The following is a 19,508-nucleotide window of genomic DNA, read 5'->3' on the forward strand; positions in this document are numbered from 1 at the left end:
ATGTGAATTAAAAGACAAAGAGAATCGAATATAGTGTGCACTGCTTTAGAAACATTAGCCTAATGGCTCTAATTTAGGAACCCTGCTGGTCCTAATAAATAATTTTAGGAGCAGGCTATATAAAAATATAAGGGATACTCAACCTGTATATACAATCCAGTAGCAAAGGCAGGTATCAAACGTACAAGATAAAAATATAAAAACAGTTTTTCTGTCCGCTGTGGGACTTTCATCCTTAAGTGAGGACTTCATCAAGGGGATGTTAGGTGGTATCAAAAACAGGATATTTATAGCAACAGTAAATGGTCACGTGTATTTGGAAAATGTGACCTCACTTCTTGTGCACAAATCAGTGTTCAATTAAACATATAGTAGTATACAAATAAATGTATTGTAGTACATAATGAAGGGAGCAGCAACTAAACACAATGAATCGGTTAAGGGGGCTTTAAAATAACAAACACAATGTTATGATTAAAGAAACGGCGGTGGAACGCAATGTGGAACACATTGCGTCACTTCCGCTGGTCTTACACAATATAAAGAGAAACCGCTTCCTATCTGGCGGTGAAACGCAATGTGGAACGCATTGCGTCACTTCCGCCTTGGTATGTAATGGGTATAGACGAGGCTTCTAGTCCGCGATAATCAAAATAAAGAAGGATTGCATTTTAAAAGACTTGATGTCCGATTTCTTTGGGGTGTAATATCATAGAGCGTTATACATGGTCCCACAGTGACGGAAAATGGGGTGTGTCTCGCGATCGCTGGGTCACTGTAATGTGCCACAATATGAACTGGCATAATATGAATTGGGGGTACTGGTGTTGCTTAATGTGCACTGGCAGCCCTACAATGTGACATACTGTAATGTGAACTAGGGCACTACTATGGGGCATAACAGTAAGGCCCTACTATGGTTCAGAAAATGAACTATTGTAGGGCACATTATAAATGAACAACTGTTGTAGAAAGGAGTCTGTCATTGCATTGGGACAGGGACCCTTTCAAAATATTGCTATGGGACTCAAATAATTCTGGCTACGCCACTGGAAAGTGACTATAATATGGAACTGGCAAATCAGCACATGGACCCCCATTTAGTGCACTGCGTCCCCTTGCATGGCTCGCTTCGCCAATCATAGTATTCGCAATCTTGTCCACGTGGATGGAAAAGTATAAAAAAGTTGAAAGAAATGAAGGAAAAAAACCTCAGGTCGACCATATGTGTCGACCATTGACATGTCAACCATTTGAACCCGTCAACATTTTGTACCTGTCGACCGTAAGCACTGTTGACCTTTCATAGGTCAACCTAATGACCATGACAACCTAATGCATGTCGATCATTTGATGTCGACCTATTGACTATCTAACTAGACACTGTAGATCTTTAGACCACAAACCAGCAGTCACTGTGCAATGAGGATGGTGATGTTTGGTTAGAATTAGAATGTGCGTGGACCCCCATATTTCTCTGACGTCCTAGTGGATGCTGGGAACTCCGTAAGGACCATGGGGAATAGACGGGCTCCGCAGGAGACTGGGCACTCTAAAAGAAAGATTAGGTACTATCTGGTGTGCACTGGCTCCTCCCTCTATGCCCCTCCTCCAGACCTCAGTTAGAATCTGTGCCCGGCCAGAGCTGGGTGCTCCTAGTGGGCTCTCCTGAGCTTGCTAGAAAGAAAGTATTTGTTAGGTTTTTTATTTTCAGTGAGATCTGCTGGCAACAGACTCACTGCTACGTGGGACTGAGGGGAGAGAAGCAAACCTACCTGCTTGCAGCTAGCTTGTGCTTCTTAGGCTACTGGACACCATTAGCTCCAGAGGGTTCGAACACAGGGCCTGACCTCAATCGTCCGTTCCCGGAGCCGCGCCGCCGTCCCCCTTGCAGAGCCAGAAGACAAAAGAGAAGCGATGAAATCGGCGGCAGAAGACTCCTGTCTTCATTAAGGTAGCGCACAGCACCGCAGCTGTGCGCCATTGCTCCCACAGCACACCACACACTCCGGTCACTGTAGGGTGCAGGGCCCTGGGGGGACGGCGCCCTGGGCAGCAATAAAAATACCTTTGGCAAAACAATACACATAATACAGTCTGTGACTGTATATGTGTAAAACCCCCGCCATTTTTAGTCAGGAACAGGACAGAAGCCCGCCGCTGAGGGGGCGGGGCCTTCTTCCTCAGCACACCAGCGCCATTTTCTCTTCACAGCTCCGCTGGAAGGAAGCTCCCCAGGCTCTCCCCTGCAGTATCCTGGTGCACAAAGGGTGAAAAGAGAGGGGGGAGCACATAAATTTAGGCGCAAAAATTGTATATACAGCAGCTACTGGGTAAACACTGAGTTGTAGTGTACATCCCTGGATTATATAGCGCTGGGGTGTGTGCTGGCATACTCTCTCTCTGTCTCTCCAAAGGGCCTTGTGGGGGAACTGTCCTCAAATAGAGCATCCCCTGTGTGTGTGGTGTGTCAGTACGCGTGTGTCGACATGTCTGAGGTAAAAGGCTCCTCTAAGGAGGTGATAGAGCGGATATGTGTGTGAGAGGGTGTCTCCGTCGACAACGCCGACACCTCTTTGGTTATGTGTAAGTGCTAAGGTGAATTTATTGCACAAATGGTTAGGGAACAGACAGGAAATCTACCCATGTCTGTCCCTATGTCACAGAGACCTTCAGAGTCTCACAATGCTCACTATCCAAAATAACAAACACTGGTATCGACATGGAGTTTAACTCCACTGTCGACTACGATAATGCAAAATTACAGCCAAGATGGCTAGAAGGTATTCAATATATGATTATTGAAATAAAAGATGATTTGCATATCACTGATGACTCATCTGTCCCTGACACGAGAGTACACATGTTTAAGGGGAAGAATGCTGAGGTAAATTTCCCTCCTCTCATGAGGAAAAAGAGCGTGAATCTCCAGACAAGAGACGACAGCTTCCCACAAGAGAATTCTCAGGCTGTATCCTTTCCCCACTAGGGCCAGGATGTGTTGAGAATCTTCCCCTAGGGCAGTGATTTTCAACCTTTTTTTACTCGCGGCACACCGGACAATATTTTAAAATTGCCAAGGCACACCATCAGTTCTCCACAGAAAAAAAAACAAAAAACACACATTGGACCTCACAGTTAAAAGAACAACACACATACATTGGCCTACACAGAAAAACAATCACATTGCTCCCCACATAAATCATGTTGCTCCCTACCTAAATCCTATTATTCCCCACATAAATCACGTTGCTCACACATACTGTAAATCAATCACATTTCTCCCCACATAAATCCTATTGCTCCCCACATGAATTATTCACATTATTCCCCCCATAAATCCATAAATCCTTATTCTCCCCACATAAATCCTATTGTTCCCCACAGGAGAAATAAAATAACAAATATTAGCCCCTACCGGTCAGCTGTCCTCCTCTCTGTCCCTCAGTGGTGGGGGTTGTTCATAGTGGAGTGCTGCAAATACTGAGCAGCGGGCAGTCGGGCAGGTGTGGATGTGGGTGGGCAAGGAAAGCTGTGGATGTGGACGGGAACTGGAAGATGTGTATGCAGGCAGGTGGGCTGGCTGGGTGGTGAGACGCAGCGTCCGTGACCTATGATATCACACCGCTGCGTCTTCAAGGCATATGTCACGGCCGGAGCATGAATGATCCTCTAAGAAGAGCCGGGCCAGCAGTTCGCTCTGAAGGTGCAGGAAGCTGCTCTGGCTCCGCGGCACACCTTGCAACTGGTCGCGGCACACTAGTGTGCCACGGCACACTGGTTGAAAAAGCCTGCCCTAGGGTGTCCTGTTTGCACAGACGGTAGCACTTGCTATTCTCAGGGATCCTGCAGATAGCGTGCACATTCTAGTATACTACCCAGACCGGCGATTGTGTCGGCATGGGTTTATAGCGCTGTGGCAGCGTGGACAGGTACCTTATCAGCAGAGATTGAGACCCTAGTAAATATATTAAAGATGCTGTCTTAAGTGATAGATATATAGTTATAAAGCATGCCCAAAGAGACATGAGTATACTGGGTCCTAGAGTCAAAGCTATGTCGATCTCTGCTTGACGTGTCCTGTAGAATATGCATTGGACAGATGATGCCGACTTAAGAGGCATATGGAAGGCTGAGGATTGTGTGGAGAAGGGTTCTCGGGCCTGGTCTCCACAGCTATAGCTGGTAATTCTGCTAGTTTGCCTTATATTCCTGCACAGCCTAAGAAAGCACGACATTATTAAATGCAGCCTTTCGAATAAAGAAACAAGAAAGTCTGAGGTGCGTCCTTTCTTGTCAGAGCCGGGATCAACACAGCTAGTTCCCAGGAACAGAAGTCATCCCCGGCCTCTACAAAAATCCACCGCATGTCGCTGGGGCTCCACAGGCGGAGCTAGGCCCGGTGGGGACACGACTTCGTAAGTTCAGCCACAAGTGGGTTCACTCCCTGTTAGGTCCCTGGGCAATAGATATTGTGTCTCAGGGATACAAGCTGGACTGTGAGAAGATGCCCCCTCACCGACGGCCCTGCGGGCTTCCCCCAAGAGAGGGAGCCAGTGTTAACTGCAATTCACAAATTGTATCTTTAACAGGTGGTGGTCAAGGGTCCCCTCCTTCAACAAGAGGGTGTTATTATTCGACCATGTTGTAATCCCGAAACCAGACGGTTCGGTCAGACCCATATTGAATTAAAAATCCCTGAACATATACCTGAGAAGGTTCAAGTTCAAGATGGAATCGCTAAGAGCGGTCAGGGCAAGCCTAAAAAGAGGGAGACTTTATCGTGAATCGGGTCATAAGGGATGCATACCTTCATGTCCCCATTCATCCACCTCATTAGGCGTACCTCAGAATTGCGATACGGGATTGTCATAATCAAGGTAATGGCGGATATGATTGTGAACCTGCGGAAGCAAGGTGTCACTATTATCACGTACTTGGACGATCTCCTCATACAAGCGAGATCAAGAGAGCAGTTGCTGAACAGCGTATCACTTTCTCTGGAAGTGTAACAGCAACACGGCTGGATTCTATATATTCCAAAGTCGCAGTTGGTTCCTACAGCTCATCTGCCTCTCCTAGGCACGATCCTAGACACAGACCAGAAAAGGGTTTATCTCCCGATAGAGAGAGCTCAGGAGCTCATGACACTGGTCAGGAATCTATTAAAACCAAAACAGGTGTCAGTACATCACTGCACTCGAGTCCTGGGAAGGATGGTGGCATCATACGAGGCCATCCCCTTAGGCAGGTTCCATGCGAGGACCTTCCAATGGGACTTACTGGACAAGTGGTCCGGATCACCTCTTCAGATGCATCGGTTAATCACCCTATCCCCCAGGGCCAGGGTGTCTCTCCTGTGGTGGCTGCAGAGTGCTCACCTTCTCGAGGGCCGCAGATTCGGCATTCAGGACTGGATCCTGGTGACCACGGATGCAAGCCTCCGAGGGTGGAGGGCAGTTACACAGGGAAGAAATTTCCAAGGTCTGTGGTCAAGTCAACTGACTTGCCTTCACATCAATATCCTGGAACTAAGGGCCATATACAACGCCCTAAGTCAAGCGGAGATCCTGCTTCGCGACCAACCGGTTCTGATCCAGTCAGACCGCAGGGGTTCATGTAAACCGCCAAGGCGGCACAAGGAGCAGGGTGGCGAGGGTAGAAGCCACCAGAATTCTTCGCTGGGCGGAGAATCAAGTAAGCGCACTGTCAGCAGTGTTCATTCCGGGAGTGGACAACTGGGAAGCAGACTTCCTCAGCAGGCACGACCTCCACCCGGGAAAGTGGGGACTTCATCAGGAAGTCTTCACGCAGTTTGCAAATTGATGGGAACTGCCTCAGGTGGACTAGATGGCGTCCCACCTCAATAAAAAGCTAAAAAAGGTTTTACGCCGGGTCAAGGGACCCTCAGGTGATAAATGTGGTCGCACTAGTAACACCGTGGGTGTTCCAGTCGGTCTATGTATTCCCTCCTCTTCCTCTCATACCCAAGGGCTGAGAATTGTAATAAAAGGAGGAGTGAGAACAATATTCTTTGCTCCGAATTGGCCAAGAAGGACTCGGTACCCGGAGCTGCAAGAAATGCTCTCAGAGGACTCAGGGCTTCTGCCTCTCAGACAGGACATGTTGCAACAGGGGCCCTGTCTGTTCCAAGACTTACCGCGGCTGCATTTGACGGCATGGCGGTTGAATGCCGGATCATAGCGGAAAAGGGCATTCCGGATGCAGTTATTCCTACGCTGATAAGGCTAGGAAAGACGTGACAGCAAGACTTTTTCACTGTATATAGCGAAAATAGGTTGCTTGGTGTGAGGCCGGGAAGACCCTACAGAGGAATTCCAGCGGGGTCGATTCCTGCACTTCCTACAGTCAGGAGTGACTATGGGCCTAAAATTAGGATCCATAAAGGTCAAGATTTCGGCCCTATCCATTTTCTCTCAAAAAGAACTGGCTTCACTGCCTGAAGTTCAGATGTTGTTCCGGGGGTGCTGCATATTCAGCCTCCTTTTGTGCCACCGGTGGCACCTTGGGTATCTTAACGTTGTGTTGGATTTCCTGAAATCCCACTGGTTTGAGCCACTTAAGACCGTTGGAGCTAAAATATCTCACGTGGAAAGTGGTCATGCTATTGGCCTTAGCTTCGGCTAGGCGTGTGTCAGATTTGGCGGTTTTGTCATGTAAAAGCCCTTATCTGATCTTCCATATGGACAGGGCAGAATTGAGGACTGGTCCCCAAATCCTCCCTAGGGTGGTATCATCGTTTCATTTGAACCAGCCTATTGTGGTGCCTGCGGCTACTAGGGACTTGGAGGATTCCAAGTTGCTGGATGTAGTCCGGGCTTTGAAAATTTATGTTTCCAGAACGGTGGGAGTCAGAAAGTCTGACTCGCTGTTTATTCTGTATGCAGCCAACAAGGTTGGTGCTCCTGCTTCGAAGCAGACTATTGCTCGCTGGATTTATAGCACGATTCAGCTGGTTCACTCTGCGGCTGGATTGCCGCATCCAAAATCGGTAAAAGCCCATTCCACAAGGAAGGTGGGCTCTTCTTGGACGGCTGCCGAGGGGTCTCGGCTTTACAGCTTTGCCGAGCTGCTACTTGGTCGGGGTCAAACAAGTTTGCTAAGTTCTACAAGTTTGATACCCTGGCTGAGGAGGACCTTGAGTTTGCTCATGCGGTGCTGCAGAGTCATCCGCACTCTCCCGCCCGCTTGGGAGATTTGGTATAATCCCCATGGTCTTTACGGAGTTCCCAGCATCCACTAGGACGTCAGAGAAAATAAGAATTTACTCACCGGTAATTCTATTTCTCGTAGTCCGTAGTGGATGCTGGGCGCCCGTCCCAAGTGCGGACTCTCTGCAATACATGTATGTAGTTATTGCTTAACTAAAGGGTTATTGTTAGGAGCCATCCGTTAAATGAGGCTCAGTTGTTGTTCATACTGTTAACTAGGTATGGTTATCACAAGTTGTACAGTGTGATTGGTGTGGCTGGTATGAGTCTTACCCTGGATTCCAAATCCTTTCCTTGTTGTGTCAGCTCTTCCGGGCACAGTTTCCCTAACTGAGGTCTGGAGGAGGGGCATAGAGGGAGGAGCCAGTGCACACCAGATAGTACCTAATCTTTCTTTTAGAGTGCCCAGTCTCCTGCGGAGCCCGTCTATTCCCCATGGTCCTTACGGAGTTCCCAGCATCCACTACGGACTACGAGAAATAGAATTACCGGTGAGTAAATTCTTATTTTTGCTTTGGCCAGATATGTCCTCTGTGTTTTGTTTTTGTCTTCTGGGTTTGGCAAAACCACCCCCACGTGTATTGGATCTGTTTTTTTTTCTTAATTCCTAAAAATAGCTAAAATCATGTCATTTGGCCCTGTTTTTGTTCCTAGAGTATTATTAACCTCAATAACATTCATTTCCAGTCATTTATAATATTGTTCCCCAATATTGCTGGCTGAGAGCAGCAGCACAAACACTCGGCAGTTACTTCTGCCTAAACATGTGTTGCAAATTAGTAATGTACATATTAGCGCTCGGAACTACCATAGTTTTACTTACAAATTAGAATCAGGCGCCCTGTGCACTAATGGTGTGTGAGGTATTTGTTCTAAATGTCTGCAATGGAGTGTATTTACACAATGTGCCCGGCAATGGAGAGTTTCTGTGCAGTGTGTTTGGCAACGAGGTTGAAGTAGTGCCTGTGCAATGTCACGTGCTATTGGTTGCAGATTTACAGATCAATAGAATATAGATAGACTGTCAGTAAGTCAACAGCATATTATCGACAGTAAATAGGTCGACAGGGCCGAAAGGTCACCATGAATTATGTCAACCTGATCAAAAGGTCGATATGCAAATGGTCGACACAGAAAAGGTTGCCACGTTTTGTTGTTGTTGTTGTTTTAACCCTAATCCTAACCCTCCACCTAGTGCCTAATCTTAACCATCCCCTTCTGCAGCCTAACCCTAAGCACTTGTACATTTTTGTGTGCCAAGTTGTAGTCAGGGGCCCCGCTATGACCAATGGGAGGAGATGTCACTAGATCCCTCCTTAAAAAATATAAAAATTATATTTTACGTGTGCATACAGTAGGTCACCGGTGTCCGATGCGGTGGGTGGCGGGGTGTGCAGGTGTGATCGCTTCCCCAGGCAGGGAGAGAGAGGACTGACTGCTGCTGTCTCTCTCCCCAGCCCAGCAAACAGTACTGAGCAGCATGTGTGGGGAGACAGGCTGGTGCAGCAGCAATAGTCAGTTCCCTCTTTCTCCCTGCCCAAAATGCAGCTCTCTGCAAAGAGGGGCCCAGTGGGACCTAGATCAAAGCCGGGTCCCTATAACAGGCTCGAGCCCGAGTAAAGAGTACCCGCTTCCCTCCCCTTTCGGTGCCACTGGCCTGGACCAATCACTAAAGTAAAATGTGCCACCTAGTGAAAGTGAAGCAGTAAATAATGCAATCTAGTGTCACTGAAGTAATAGGTAGTGCCATCTTCATTTCTGCATGCTGGGATATGTCACAACAATACTGTACATTTACAATGTCTGGTTATTATTGTTCATGTTCATTATCATATTAGTCTTACCCAACTTTACTGCTCCAGCTTTGTCACCGTCAAAAACCTCCACATAATCTTGACAAATTCCTAACAGGTTAGCAATCTGAAGCATAAAGTTAGTAAATACAATGTGGATTTGCTTTCCGGGATCAACAGTAATTTTCCAAGTACAAACATGACTTAATGGGTAGGAGGAATTTGGCCAATTTGGTGACATAAGCTCTCCTTTATCAGTACTGAATACACCTCCACAGGATGCAATGTCTGGAAAACATTCAATTAAACTGTTAAACATTTAATAGAACATTAATTATAATCCTTATGGAAGCCTGTAGAAGGCAACTACAATTGTTATAATTTCTCACAGTGCAAGGTGTTAAAATACACCTGTCGTCTACGCAATGCGGTGGCAGCCATTTTGTCAGCTGGGATCAAGAGAGAAAATTAATTTGATCAATTCAGTGATGTTAAGAGTTAATGACAGTCCAAGTGAATCTGTTAGCTGCATTAGTATTTGTTCATGGTATAAAATAACTGCCACCACCACGTATAAGGAATTGTGCAATTTATAGCTTTAATTGGAACATGGTAAAAACCAAACATTTTTACAACTTCATACTTTTGACCACCAGGTGTCAGCACAGTCACAAAATTCCATATCTCATGTTATATTGTAAGAGTAAGTACTCTATGAACTGTACATATGGGGCCTAATTCAGTTGCAGCTGTAATTGCGCTGCTTCCTTGGAAGCAGCAGTGATAGTGCTGTATGATAATGCAGCAGCAGGCGTCTATTACAAGCAGGTGCCTCCTGCTACAGTAGCGATCTGAGCTGCAAGCAAGACACCCATCACAGACGCCAGGAAATCTCTGTCCTATGACGAAGATCCCTGACTTCTTCCCGCCCCCTATACGGCGGCGACACGCCTCCGGTTTCAATCACTGACAGTTTGCTGTCATCCTTCTACCGTCGTTGCAGGACCCATTCACACACAGGTCCTGCGCACGTGCAAAGTACTGAACATCGGTACTTTGCACATGATAGTGTAACTAATATCGCACCTGAATGACCCCCATGCAGTTGATTTGCGTAAATGTATTTATTATTAAAAGTGAATAATAAGAACATCAAATTGTGTTAAGTACAAAATAAGTTTTACAAAAAAAATATTTGTACAATTCAACACAGTGTAATGTGATTGCGAATCAGTGCACAACCATTCCAGTACTTTACAACAGCACAGGCCAGAGATAACCACCCATAATAGTGCTTCTAATGCACTAATAAAATATGATGCATGCTACATTTATTGTCATATTTAGGGGCATTGTTGGAAAGTTAGAAAACTTCATTACTGTGTATGCTTTCTTATTTGTATTCTGACATGCATGCATACGTTTGTTGAGCGTGAATTTGCACTGTGCAAACTCCAGAAATGAGAGCAAGTGAAGCTATGTTTTGAGGAGACAGAAGTATGGAGGAATAAATAAATTGATGACATTTCCAAGGAACTGACATGGGGGGTAATTCCAAGTTGATCGCAGCAGGAAATTTTTTAGCAGTTGGTCAAAACCATGTGCACTGCAGGGGAGGCAGATATAACATGTGCAGAGAGAGAGTTAGATTTGGGTGGGTTACTTTGTTTCTGTGCAGGGTAAATACTGGCTGCTTTATTTTTACACTGCAATTTAGATTGCAGATTGAACTCACCACACCCAAATCTATCTCTCTCTGCAAATGTTATATCTGCCCCCCCTGCAGTGCACATGGTTTTGCCCAACTGCTAAAAAATTTCCTGCTGCGATCGACTTGGAATTACCCCCCAATGTGCACTGTAGGAGGGGCAGATATAACATTTGCAGAGAGAGTTAAATTTGGGTGGGGTGTGTTCAATCTGCAATCTAAATTGCAGTTTAAAAATAAAGCAGCCAGTATTTACCCTGCACAGAAACAAAATAACCCACCCAAATCTAACTCTCTCTGCAAATGTTATATCTGCCTTCCCTGCAGTGCACATGGTTTTGCCAACTGCTAAAAAATTTCCTGCTGCGATCAACTTGGAATTACCCCCATGGTGTGGATTAGAAATTACTTTGGTTCACTGGGAAATAGCATTTGCCTTGTAGTTCAACTGTGATACCATCATGTGAGCGTTCAGTTGACCTCCACCCCTTTGCAATCTGGTGAATGAAGTCTGGGTTGAAGCAATCATTTTCTATAAAAAAAAACTATCCCTGCTAGGAATGGCCATTGATCATCAATGAATACAATTCATCTATAGTTAATGGCCAACGGTAGATAGTTTTGACATTGATGGCAGAGAACCAATGTTTCACCACCATCGATGGTAAAGAGTCCCTACATTTTTTTTTCTTCCACTTAATGTTGGGAATTGAGCTTAGCTCCATCCCCATTGCTCCCGTGAAGCCCTTCCTCTGGCTCTGATTTGCCAGCAACGTATTTACAGATGGGTCCATGTTTATCTTGACCTTTAATAGGATTAACTGAGACTGGGCAGTCGCACTTAATCCCCTGCTATAATGACTTAATCCCCTGCTGTATTGTTCTCTGTATTGTATTCCAGCTGAGAACAATAGATGAAGGGTTTATGTTAATAAACCATGTAGCTTCCAACTCTTAGCTAATGAACGCTTCTCTATATATTGACAATGCCAGTGACCCACAGGAGAACTATTATTTTGTATACTCGTGGGAATGAATGGCCAGTTTGTTTTTTTGCTAAGAGCAGTGGACTACTTCATTGAAAGAAGAGGACCAAGCGCAGCTAACGAGTTGGTAGGCATGTAGTGTATGTTTTTTTATTTTTAATAATTATTACAATAATCAGTATGCATGTCCTGTCATTATGGTAATATTTTCTTGACAGTGATACTACAGGTGGCAGTGTGCCCTTAATGTACAGCATAATGGCACTTGTGGTTTTCCAAGTGCCGGGATGCCGAGGCATGCTTGCTGGGACCTTTAGTTCTACTGTCAAGAAGGATATTCATTCTATTTTTACACTATGAACCCCACATCCACCACCATCAGGGATCCCGGGCATAGCCCCAGGCTTTTAGCCCAGGTGTGTGGGGTTTGTTTATTGGGGAGTCACCACTTTCCAAGGAATTCCAGGTCTGGCCTGACCAGTTTGGGGGTGGTTTACATAATGATGCGTGTCTTCCTACTGGCTACTGGAAAATTGGCGGGATCCCACGCTGGTCCCCACAACCCCCCACCATTTTCCAGTACCAGATCGGGTTCAGATGTCCAGGGCTTGTTATGCTTTTTTTTGGGAGGGGAGATCCATGTGATTTTTATTAAACATTTTTTAAACCTATAGTTTACTTTTAACCCTAAGAAACACTGTGCATATCATAGTGATCTGTGCATTGCTACTCTCAGACTTTACTGCTACAGGCAGCTCTGTTGTTTGGGTGGATTGTCTGTAGAATTTCAGTACGATTTTTGGTCAGGACCTCGAAAGTAGCGTAGTTTATGCAGAATGGGTAAAGCATAGTCTAAAACTGGGAAAATCTTAAGGAGGATTTGGGTATATCTTATTTTTTAATGATTCTGCTGTCTTAATATTAATGGTTTGTAAAAAATGTTGGGTAATGAGATTGCAATTTCAGTATGCAATTTTAATTTGAATAACTTTGATAAAGGTAATAATGTATTTTGAAGAAGGAGAAAAATTCAGCTCAGTGCTATAGAGAATATAGAAATAATCTACAGTATATGTAATTTGGTTGCGATCTAATTTCCAGATGTTACAGTACACTTATATCAGCAATTTGTGTTCAGTAGGTTACATTCAGTATCTGGGGTGATCCCACAGGTCGCTAGACAGGTCTTCTGTCGTCTGTACATGCAGGTAAATTTTGGCTATGTCGTTAACGATAAAGTTAATATAGTCCAGTGTGTACGCTATGATCCATGAAATGACTACCTAGTAGCTGAGAAACCCTAGTATCGGATGACTCCTGTATATCGTTGGTCATTTGTAAAAATCGCTCAGTGTGTACGCTCAATATCGTTTTTCCGGACTCCTGGAAGTTCAAGGGAAATAAACTAATGATATCTCTATTGGAGCGTATCGTCTAGTGTGTACCCAGCTTTAGTCTTTGTAGTTGCAGAGCGAGAACCACATCAGTAAAAAAACTGGAACAGGGGAACAACTGAGGCAGAGGACAATCAGGTAACAGTATACTGGAATTAACTTCTCCATGGGACCTTAGACAACTTACCTGGAATTGTAACTGGATCCACAAAATCCCAGGATGCAGAAAACCCTGCATCTACTACCCTGTTGTTGGAGGTAAAACTCACAGACAGCGTATTGCTGTAACTAACAAGATCAGATGGGATAGATTCTCCACAGTGTGCACCTAAAGAAGAGAAGAAAACTTTATGAAAACAGTAACATTCCTGTAAATCCCACCCCTTACAAATGTAATATTCATGTCATAAGCAGTAGGTGTTATTTCTCACCTTGGAATATTGCTGTTGTGGAAAGTTACTTGTCTATACAAAGTGTCCCAGCCACTTATGGTGCCTACACATTAGACAACAGGTTCTCAAACTCGGTCCTCAGGACCCCACACAGTGCATGTTTCGCAGGTCTCCTCACAGAATCGCAAGTGACATAATTAGCTTCACCAGTGGACCTTTTAAAATGTGTCAGTGAGTAATTAATACACCTGTGCACCTGCTGGGTTACCTGCAAAACATGTACTGTGTGGGGTCCTGAGGACCGAGTTTGAGAACCACTGCATTAGACGATATGCTCCATGAGAGATATCATCTAATGTTTTCCCTACTGTCCCGGGCGGCTGATACTTAACGATATCGCTAACAATATTGTTCAGTGACGTCACCCAATGGCCACGACGAGCGTGCAGTTTTGGCCGACACAGTCCAAATCTTACTGCATGCACGGACAAAAGAGAGGTCGTTAATGATGCACGGGAGCGCACATCGTTACTGATATAGGGCATACACATTAGACGATATGCATGGAAATATCGTTAACAATATCTATGTCGTGCATATTGTTTTAAAGTATCTACTAATGTGTACCCACCTTTAGATACTTTACTTTGGAGTAGTGGAGAAACTTTCTACCATGAGTCAATTTCTCCATGTGCCATCCCCAGCTCCAAGTCTCCTACCTCTGGAGTCAGTAGGTCAGGTCTAGGATCAGTTGCACAGGGCAGATTAATGCTGGTTAACTGTTGTTGACCTGTAGTTAAATTGTTAAATGCTACAAGCTATCTTTTAACTGAGTGTTATTGTGCATGACTCATCAGCCACAATAATATCCATGTCTCTGGTATTGTACATGAGTCACTCATAATAACATCACATGTCTGATTCACCAGACTTAACAGTCAGACTGATTAGACTGCGGGTGGCTCTAAAAGGGTCTGCTCAAGCCTGTCACTGTGTTATTGGAGTGTCACAGTGTTGTCTGGCTGTACAGTACTAAGCTCAGGAGAGGTTGATACTATAAGGAGGGATACAGCACCCCTTTATAGACTACACACCCTCAACAGTCCCCGCCCCCATTAGGGTTGCTTCCATAAATTTCCCGGGTTGGTTTCCATTCTAATCTGTCACTGTAGGCATCTGCCAATAACTGTCTCATAAACTTTCACCTGGCATAAAGTGTGGCCCCAGTCTCTAAATATGTACTTATACTACACAGGCTGGATTTATACTGTATAAAGATGCAGCTGCTCAGCTCCTCAGTGCCTCCAGTGACCCCCGACACATGGGGCCTGAATCAGAGTGGTTGGGGTACTATCGCTGCTGCTTACATGGAAGCAGCAGGGGTAGCACTAATATGTTAATATAGCAGAAGATGTCTCATATAATTAGACACCTCCTGCTTGCATTAGTGATCTGTACTATGTCCTGGGATGCAGCATCAGATCACCAGTGACAGCATGGGGTCGTGCAAGCAAGCTGCCGCAGATCCAACAAAGAGTGGGAAATGACATCCATCGCTGACCCCTCCCCACCCATTCCCAAACGGCAGCAGATTATCAATCACTGACAGTATGTTGCCAATCTGTGTCTGACTTTGCAGACCTATACTGCACGTAAGAGTCCAGCGCATGTGCATTGCATGCGCCGCAGATCCAACAGGACCTGAATCAGGCACCAGGTGCACAGAGGCCAATGGTCCACACTTTCCGGGAGTTTATGCTACTATGTTAGAGGACAGTTACATTTTACATGACGATTGACAGATTTGCATTAAAAGGGCCAATGCAGAGTTAAATGCATTAGCAAGTCAGTTGCAATGACTTCCACAAAACTACATATGTATATGCACCAGTATGTATAGTTGTAAACATCTCTGCTGCTGCACCCTACCCTATCCGTGTGCTTAGCTTTATACCTGCCATCATCTTCAGTGTGCACTTGCAACACACCCATACTAGATGTAAAATATGCATGTGACACCGGTCATATTTACTGTGCAGAGCCTGAAGCTGAAGCCCCTACAGTCACGAGTGGAGACCCCGAAGTATGTGTAAGGCGAAAACACACAAAATACTTTGGTCAAACTGACTTACTGTATGTTTAACTCTGTATCAACCCCAACAGTATAAGTTATCCATAGGTAAACACTTTTGACATATTACTCTAACCAAAAGTTGGTTGCATTATGTTGATAACATTATACACAGGCCTAAAACAGGGAGTTCGGAAAGTCCCTCTCCAGTGAGCGCTGTCTCTGGCTGCATATCTCCTCTGCAGCTGTCAGAGGCCAGAGAGTGTCAACACTTAATGTAGATAAATACATAACAAATTATGTTTTATTTCATTTAATTAAAGTGTTTAAAAACAATTATGTCATCATATTACTTAGCACACATTCTCTGAGGGGAGAGTTGCTTAGAATACAGTCACTATGGAGGGACTTTGTAAACTCCTTGTGTAACATTCTGTAGAAGAAAAATAATATGTATTTTCAGTTAGCTCTTCCGGACTCCTTAGGAAGTGAGTTGGTCTCCCTCATGCTGCCTACTTACTGAGTGCATTGGGCGATCTAGGGCATTTCATTTAGTCATCAAAGTCACACTTAGTCCCGCCATGATTATGCAGTTGTACTGCCACATCCCACTTTACTCCCAACGTGATTGCTCTTTCTTGGACCCTCCAAGAGGGGGGATTCTAGTGGGAGTATTCAATTAGCGTGGCTAATTGTCAGCTACAATCAATTAAATAGCCTTTCTCCGTGCCTAAAAATCATGATTCAGGTGCAGAAATCCACTGATTCTGCGTAAAAACTAGAGATGAGCGGGTTCGGTTCCTCGGAATCCGAACCCGCCCGAACTTCAGGGTTTTTTACACGGGGCCGAGCAGGCTCGGATCCTCCCGCCTTGCTCGGTTAACCCGAGCGCGCCCGAACGTCATCATCACGCTGTCGGATTCTCGCGAGGCTCGGATTCTATATAAGGATCCGCGCGTCGCCGCCATTTTTCACACGTGCATTGAGATTCATAGGGAGAGGACGTGGCTGGCGTCCTCTCCGTTTATAGAGATTCGAGAAGAGAGTGAGACAGTCTCACTAGAGAGAGACACAGTAGTAATTTTGGGGAGCATTAGGAGGAGTACTACTACTACTAGTACTTGCTGAAGTGAAGTGATAGATAGTGTGACTGTATTGTATTATCTGACTTGTGGGGGAGACACTGACAGTGGGTAGCAGTTAGAGTCTGAGAGCAGGACTCAGGACTCAGGAGTACATACTACATATAACGTACAGTGCACACTTTTGCTGCCAGAGTGCCACACCAGTATAATATATATTGTGATTGTATGCTTAGGAGTACTACTTGCAAGTTGCTGATAGTGTGACCAGTGACCTGACCACCAGTTTAATAATCACCACCAGTTTAATTAATATATATATATATATATATAATTGTATATAATTAATATATATATAATATTATAATTGTATACCACCTACCCGTGTTTTTTTTTCTTCTTTCTTCTTTATACATACTACTATAGTAGCTTACTGTAGCAGTCTGCGGTGCTGCTGAGCTGACAGTGTCCAGCAGGTCCGTCATCAGTCATTACATAATAAATATATATACCTGTCCGGCTGCAGTACTAGTGATATTATATATACATATATATATTGATTTCATCTCATTATCATCCAGTCTATATTAGCAGCAGACACAGTACGTTAGTCCACGGCTGTAGCTACCTCTGTGTCGGCACTCTGCAGTCCATCCATAATTGTATACCACCTACCCGTGGTTTTTTTTTTTCTTTCTTCTTGATACATACTACTATAGTAGCTTACTGTAGCAGTCTGCGGTGCTGCTGAGCTGACAGTGTCCAGCAGGTCCGTCATCAGTCATCATTACCTAATAAATATATATCTACCTGTCCGGCTGCAGTACTAGTGATATTATATATACATATATATATTGATTTCATCTCATTATCATCCAGTCTATATTAGCAGCAGACACAGTACGTTAGTCCACGGCTGTAGCTACCTCTGTGTCGGCACTCGGCAGTCCATCCATAATTGTATACCACCTACCCGTGTTTTTTTTTTTCTTTCTTCTTGATACATACTACTATAGTAGCTTACTGTAGCAGTCTGCGGTGCTGCTGAGCTGACAGTGTCCAGCAGGTCCGTCATCAGTCATCATTACCTAATAAATATATATCTACCTGTCCGGCTGCAGTACTAGTGATATTATATATACATATATATATTGATTTCATATCATTATCATCCAGTCTATATTAGCAGCAGACACAGTACGTTAGTCCACGGCTGTAGCTACCTCTGTGTCGGCACTCGGCAGTCCATCCATAATTGTATACCACCTACCCGTGTTTTTTTTTTTTCTTTCTTCTTGATACATACTACTATAGTAGCTTACTGTAGCAGTCTGCGGTGCTGCTGAGCTGACAGTGTCCAGCAGGTCCGTCATCAGTCATCATTACCTAATAAATATATATCTACCTGTCCGGCTGCAGTACTAGTGATATTATATATACATATATATATTGATTTCATATCATTATCATCCAGTCTATATTAGCAGCAGACACAGTACGGTAGTCCACGGCTGTAGCTACCTCTGTGTCGGCACTCGGCAGTCCATCCATAATTGTATACCACCTACCCGTGGTTTTTTTTTTTTCTTTCTTCTTGATACATACTACTATAGTAGCTTACTGTAGCAGTCTGCGGTGCTGCTGAGCTGACAGTGTCCAGCAGGTCCGTCATCAGTCATCATTACCTAATAAATATATATCTACCTGTTCGGCTGCAGTACTAGTGATATTATATATACATATATATATTGATTTCATATCATTATCATCCAGTCTATATTAGCAGCAGACACAGTACGGTAGTCCACGGCTGTAGCTACCTCTGTGTCGGCACTCGGCAGTCCATCCATAAGTATACTAGTATCCATCCATCTCCATTGTTTACCTGAGGTGCCTTTTAGTTGTGCCTATTAAAATATGGAGAACAAAAATGTTGAGGTTCCAAAATTAGGGAAAGATCAAGATCCACTTCCACCTCGTGCTGAAGCTGCTGCCACTAGTCATGGCCGAGACGATGAAATGCCAGCAACGTCGTCTGCCAAGGCCGATGCCCAATGTCATAGTACAGAGCATGTCAAATCCAAAACACCAAATATCAGTAAAAAAAGGACTCCAAAACCTAAAATAAAATTGTCGGAGGAGAAGCATAAACTTGCCAATATGCCATTTACCACACGGAGTGGCAAGGAATGGCTGAGGCCCTGGCCTATGTTCATGGCTAGTGGTTCAGCTTCACATGAGGATGGAAGCACTCAGCCTCTCGCTAGAAAAATGAAAAGACTCAAGCTGGCAAAAGCAGTAGCACCGCAAAGAACTGTGCGTTCTTCGAAATCCCAAATCCACAAGGAGAGTCCGACTCCAATTGTGTCGGTTGCGATGCCTGACCTTCCCAACACTGGACGTGAAGAGCATGCGCCTTCCACCATTTGCACGCCCCCTGCAAGTGCTGGAAGGAGCACCCGCAGTCCAGTTCCTGATAGTCAGATTGAAGATGTCAGTGTTGAAGTACACCAGGATGAGGAGGATATGGGTGTTGCTGGCGCTGGGGAGGAAATTGACCAGGAGGATTCTGATGGTGAGGTGGTTTGTTTAAGTCAGGCACCCGGGGAGACACCTGTTGTCCGTGGGAGGAATATGGCCACTGACATGCCTGGTGAAAATACCAAAAAAATCAGCTCTTCGGTGTGGAAGTATTTCAACAGAAATGCGGACAACAGGTGTCAAGCCGTGTGTTGCCTTTGTCAAGCTGTAATAAGTAGGGGTAAGGACGTTAACCACCTCGGAACATCCTCCCTTATACGTCACCTGCAGCGCATTCATAATAAGTCAGTGACAAGTTCAAAAACTTTG

General features: G+C 44.7%; 1 protein-coding gene across 1 annotated transcript in view; it reads right to left on the reverse strand.

Annotated features, from left to right (window-relative positions):
• LOC135049439 (ovochymase-2-like) overlaps nt 1-19,508 on the reverse strand; it is a 207,572-nt gene that overhangs the window by 45,667 nt on the left and 142,397 nt on the right. The window contains exons 20-21 of the mRNA XM_063955640.1: nt 13,301-13,441; nt 9,077-9,313 (exon numbers count right to left, since the gene is read on the reverse strand). Coding sequence (XP_063811710.1) covers nt 9,077-9,313; nt 13,301-13,441 — 378 coding nt within the window. The remainder of the gene's footprint in view (nt 1-9,076; nt 9,314-13,300; nt 13,442-19,508) is intronic.

Source organism: Pseudophryne corroboree, chromosome 1, assembly GCF_028390025.1.
Source record: "Pseudophryne corroboree isolate aPseCor3 chromosome 1, aPseCor3.hap2, whole genome shotgun sequence".
Classification (NCBI taxonomy): domain Eukaryota; kingdom Metazoa; phylum Chordata; class Amphibia; order Anura; family Myobatrachidae; genus Pseudophryne; species Pseudophryne corroboree.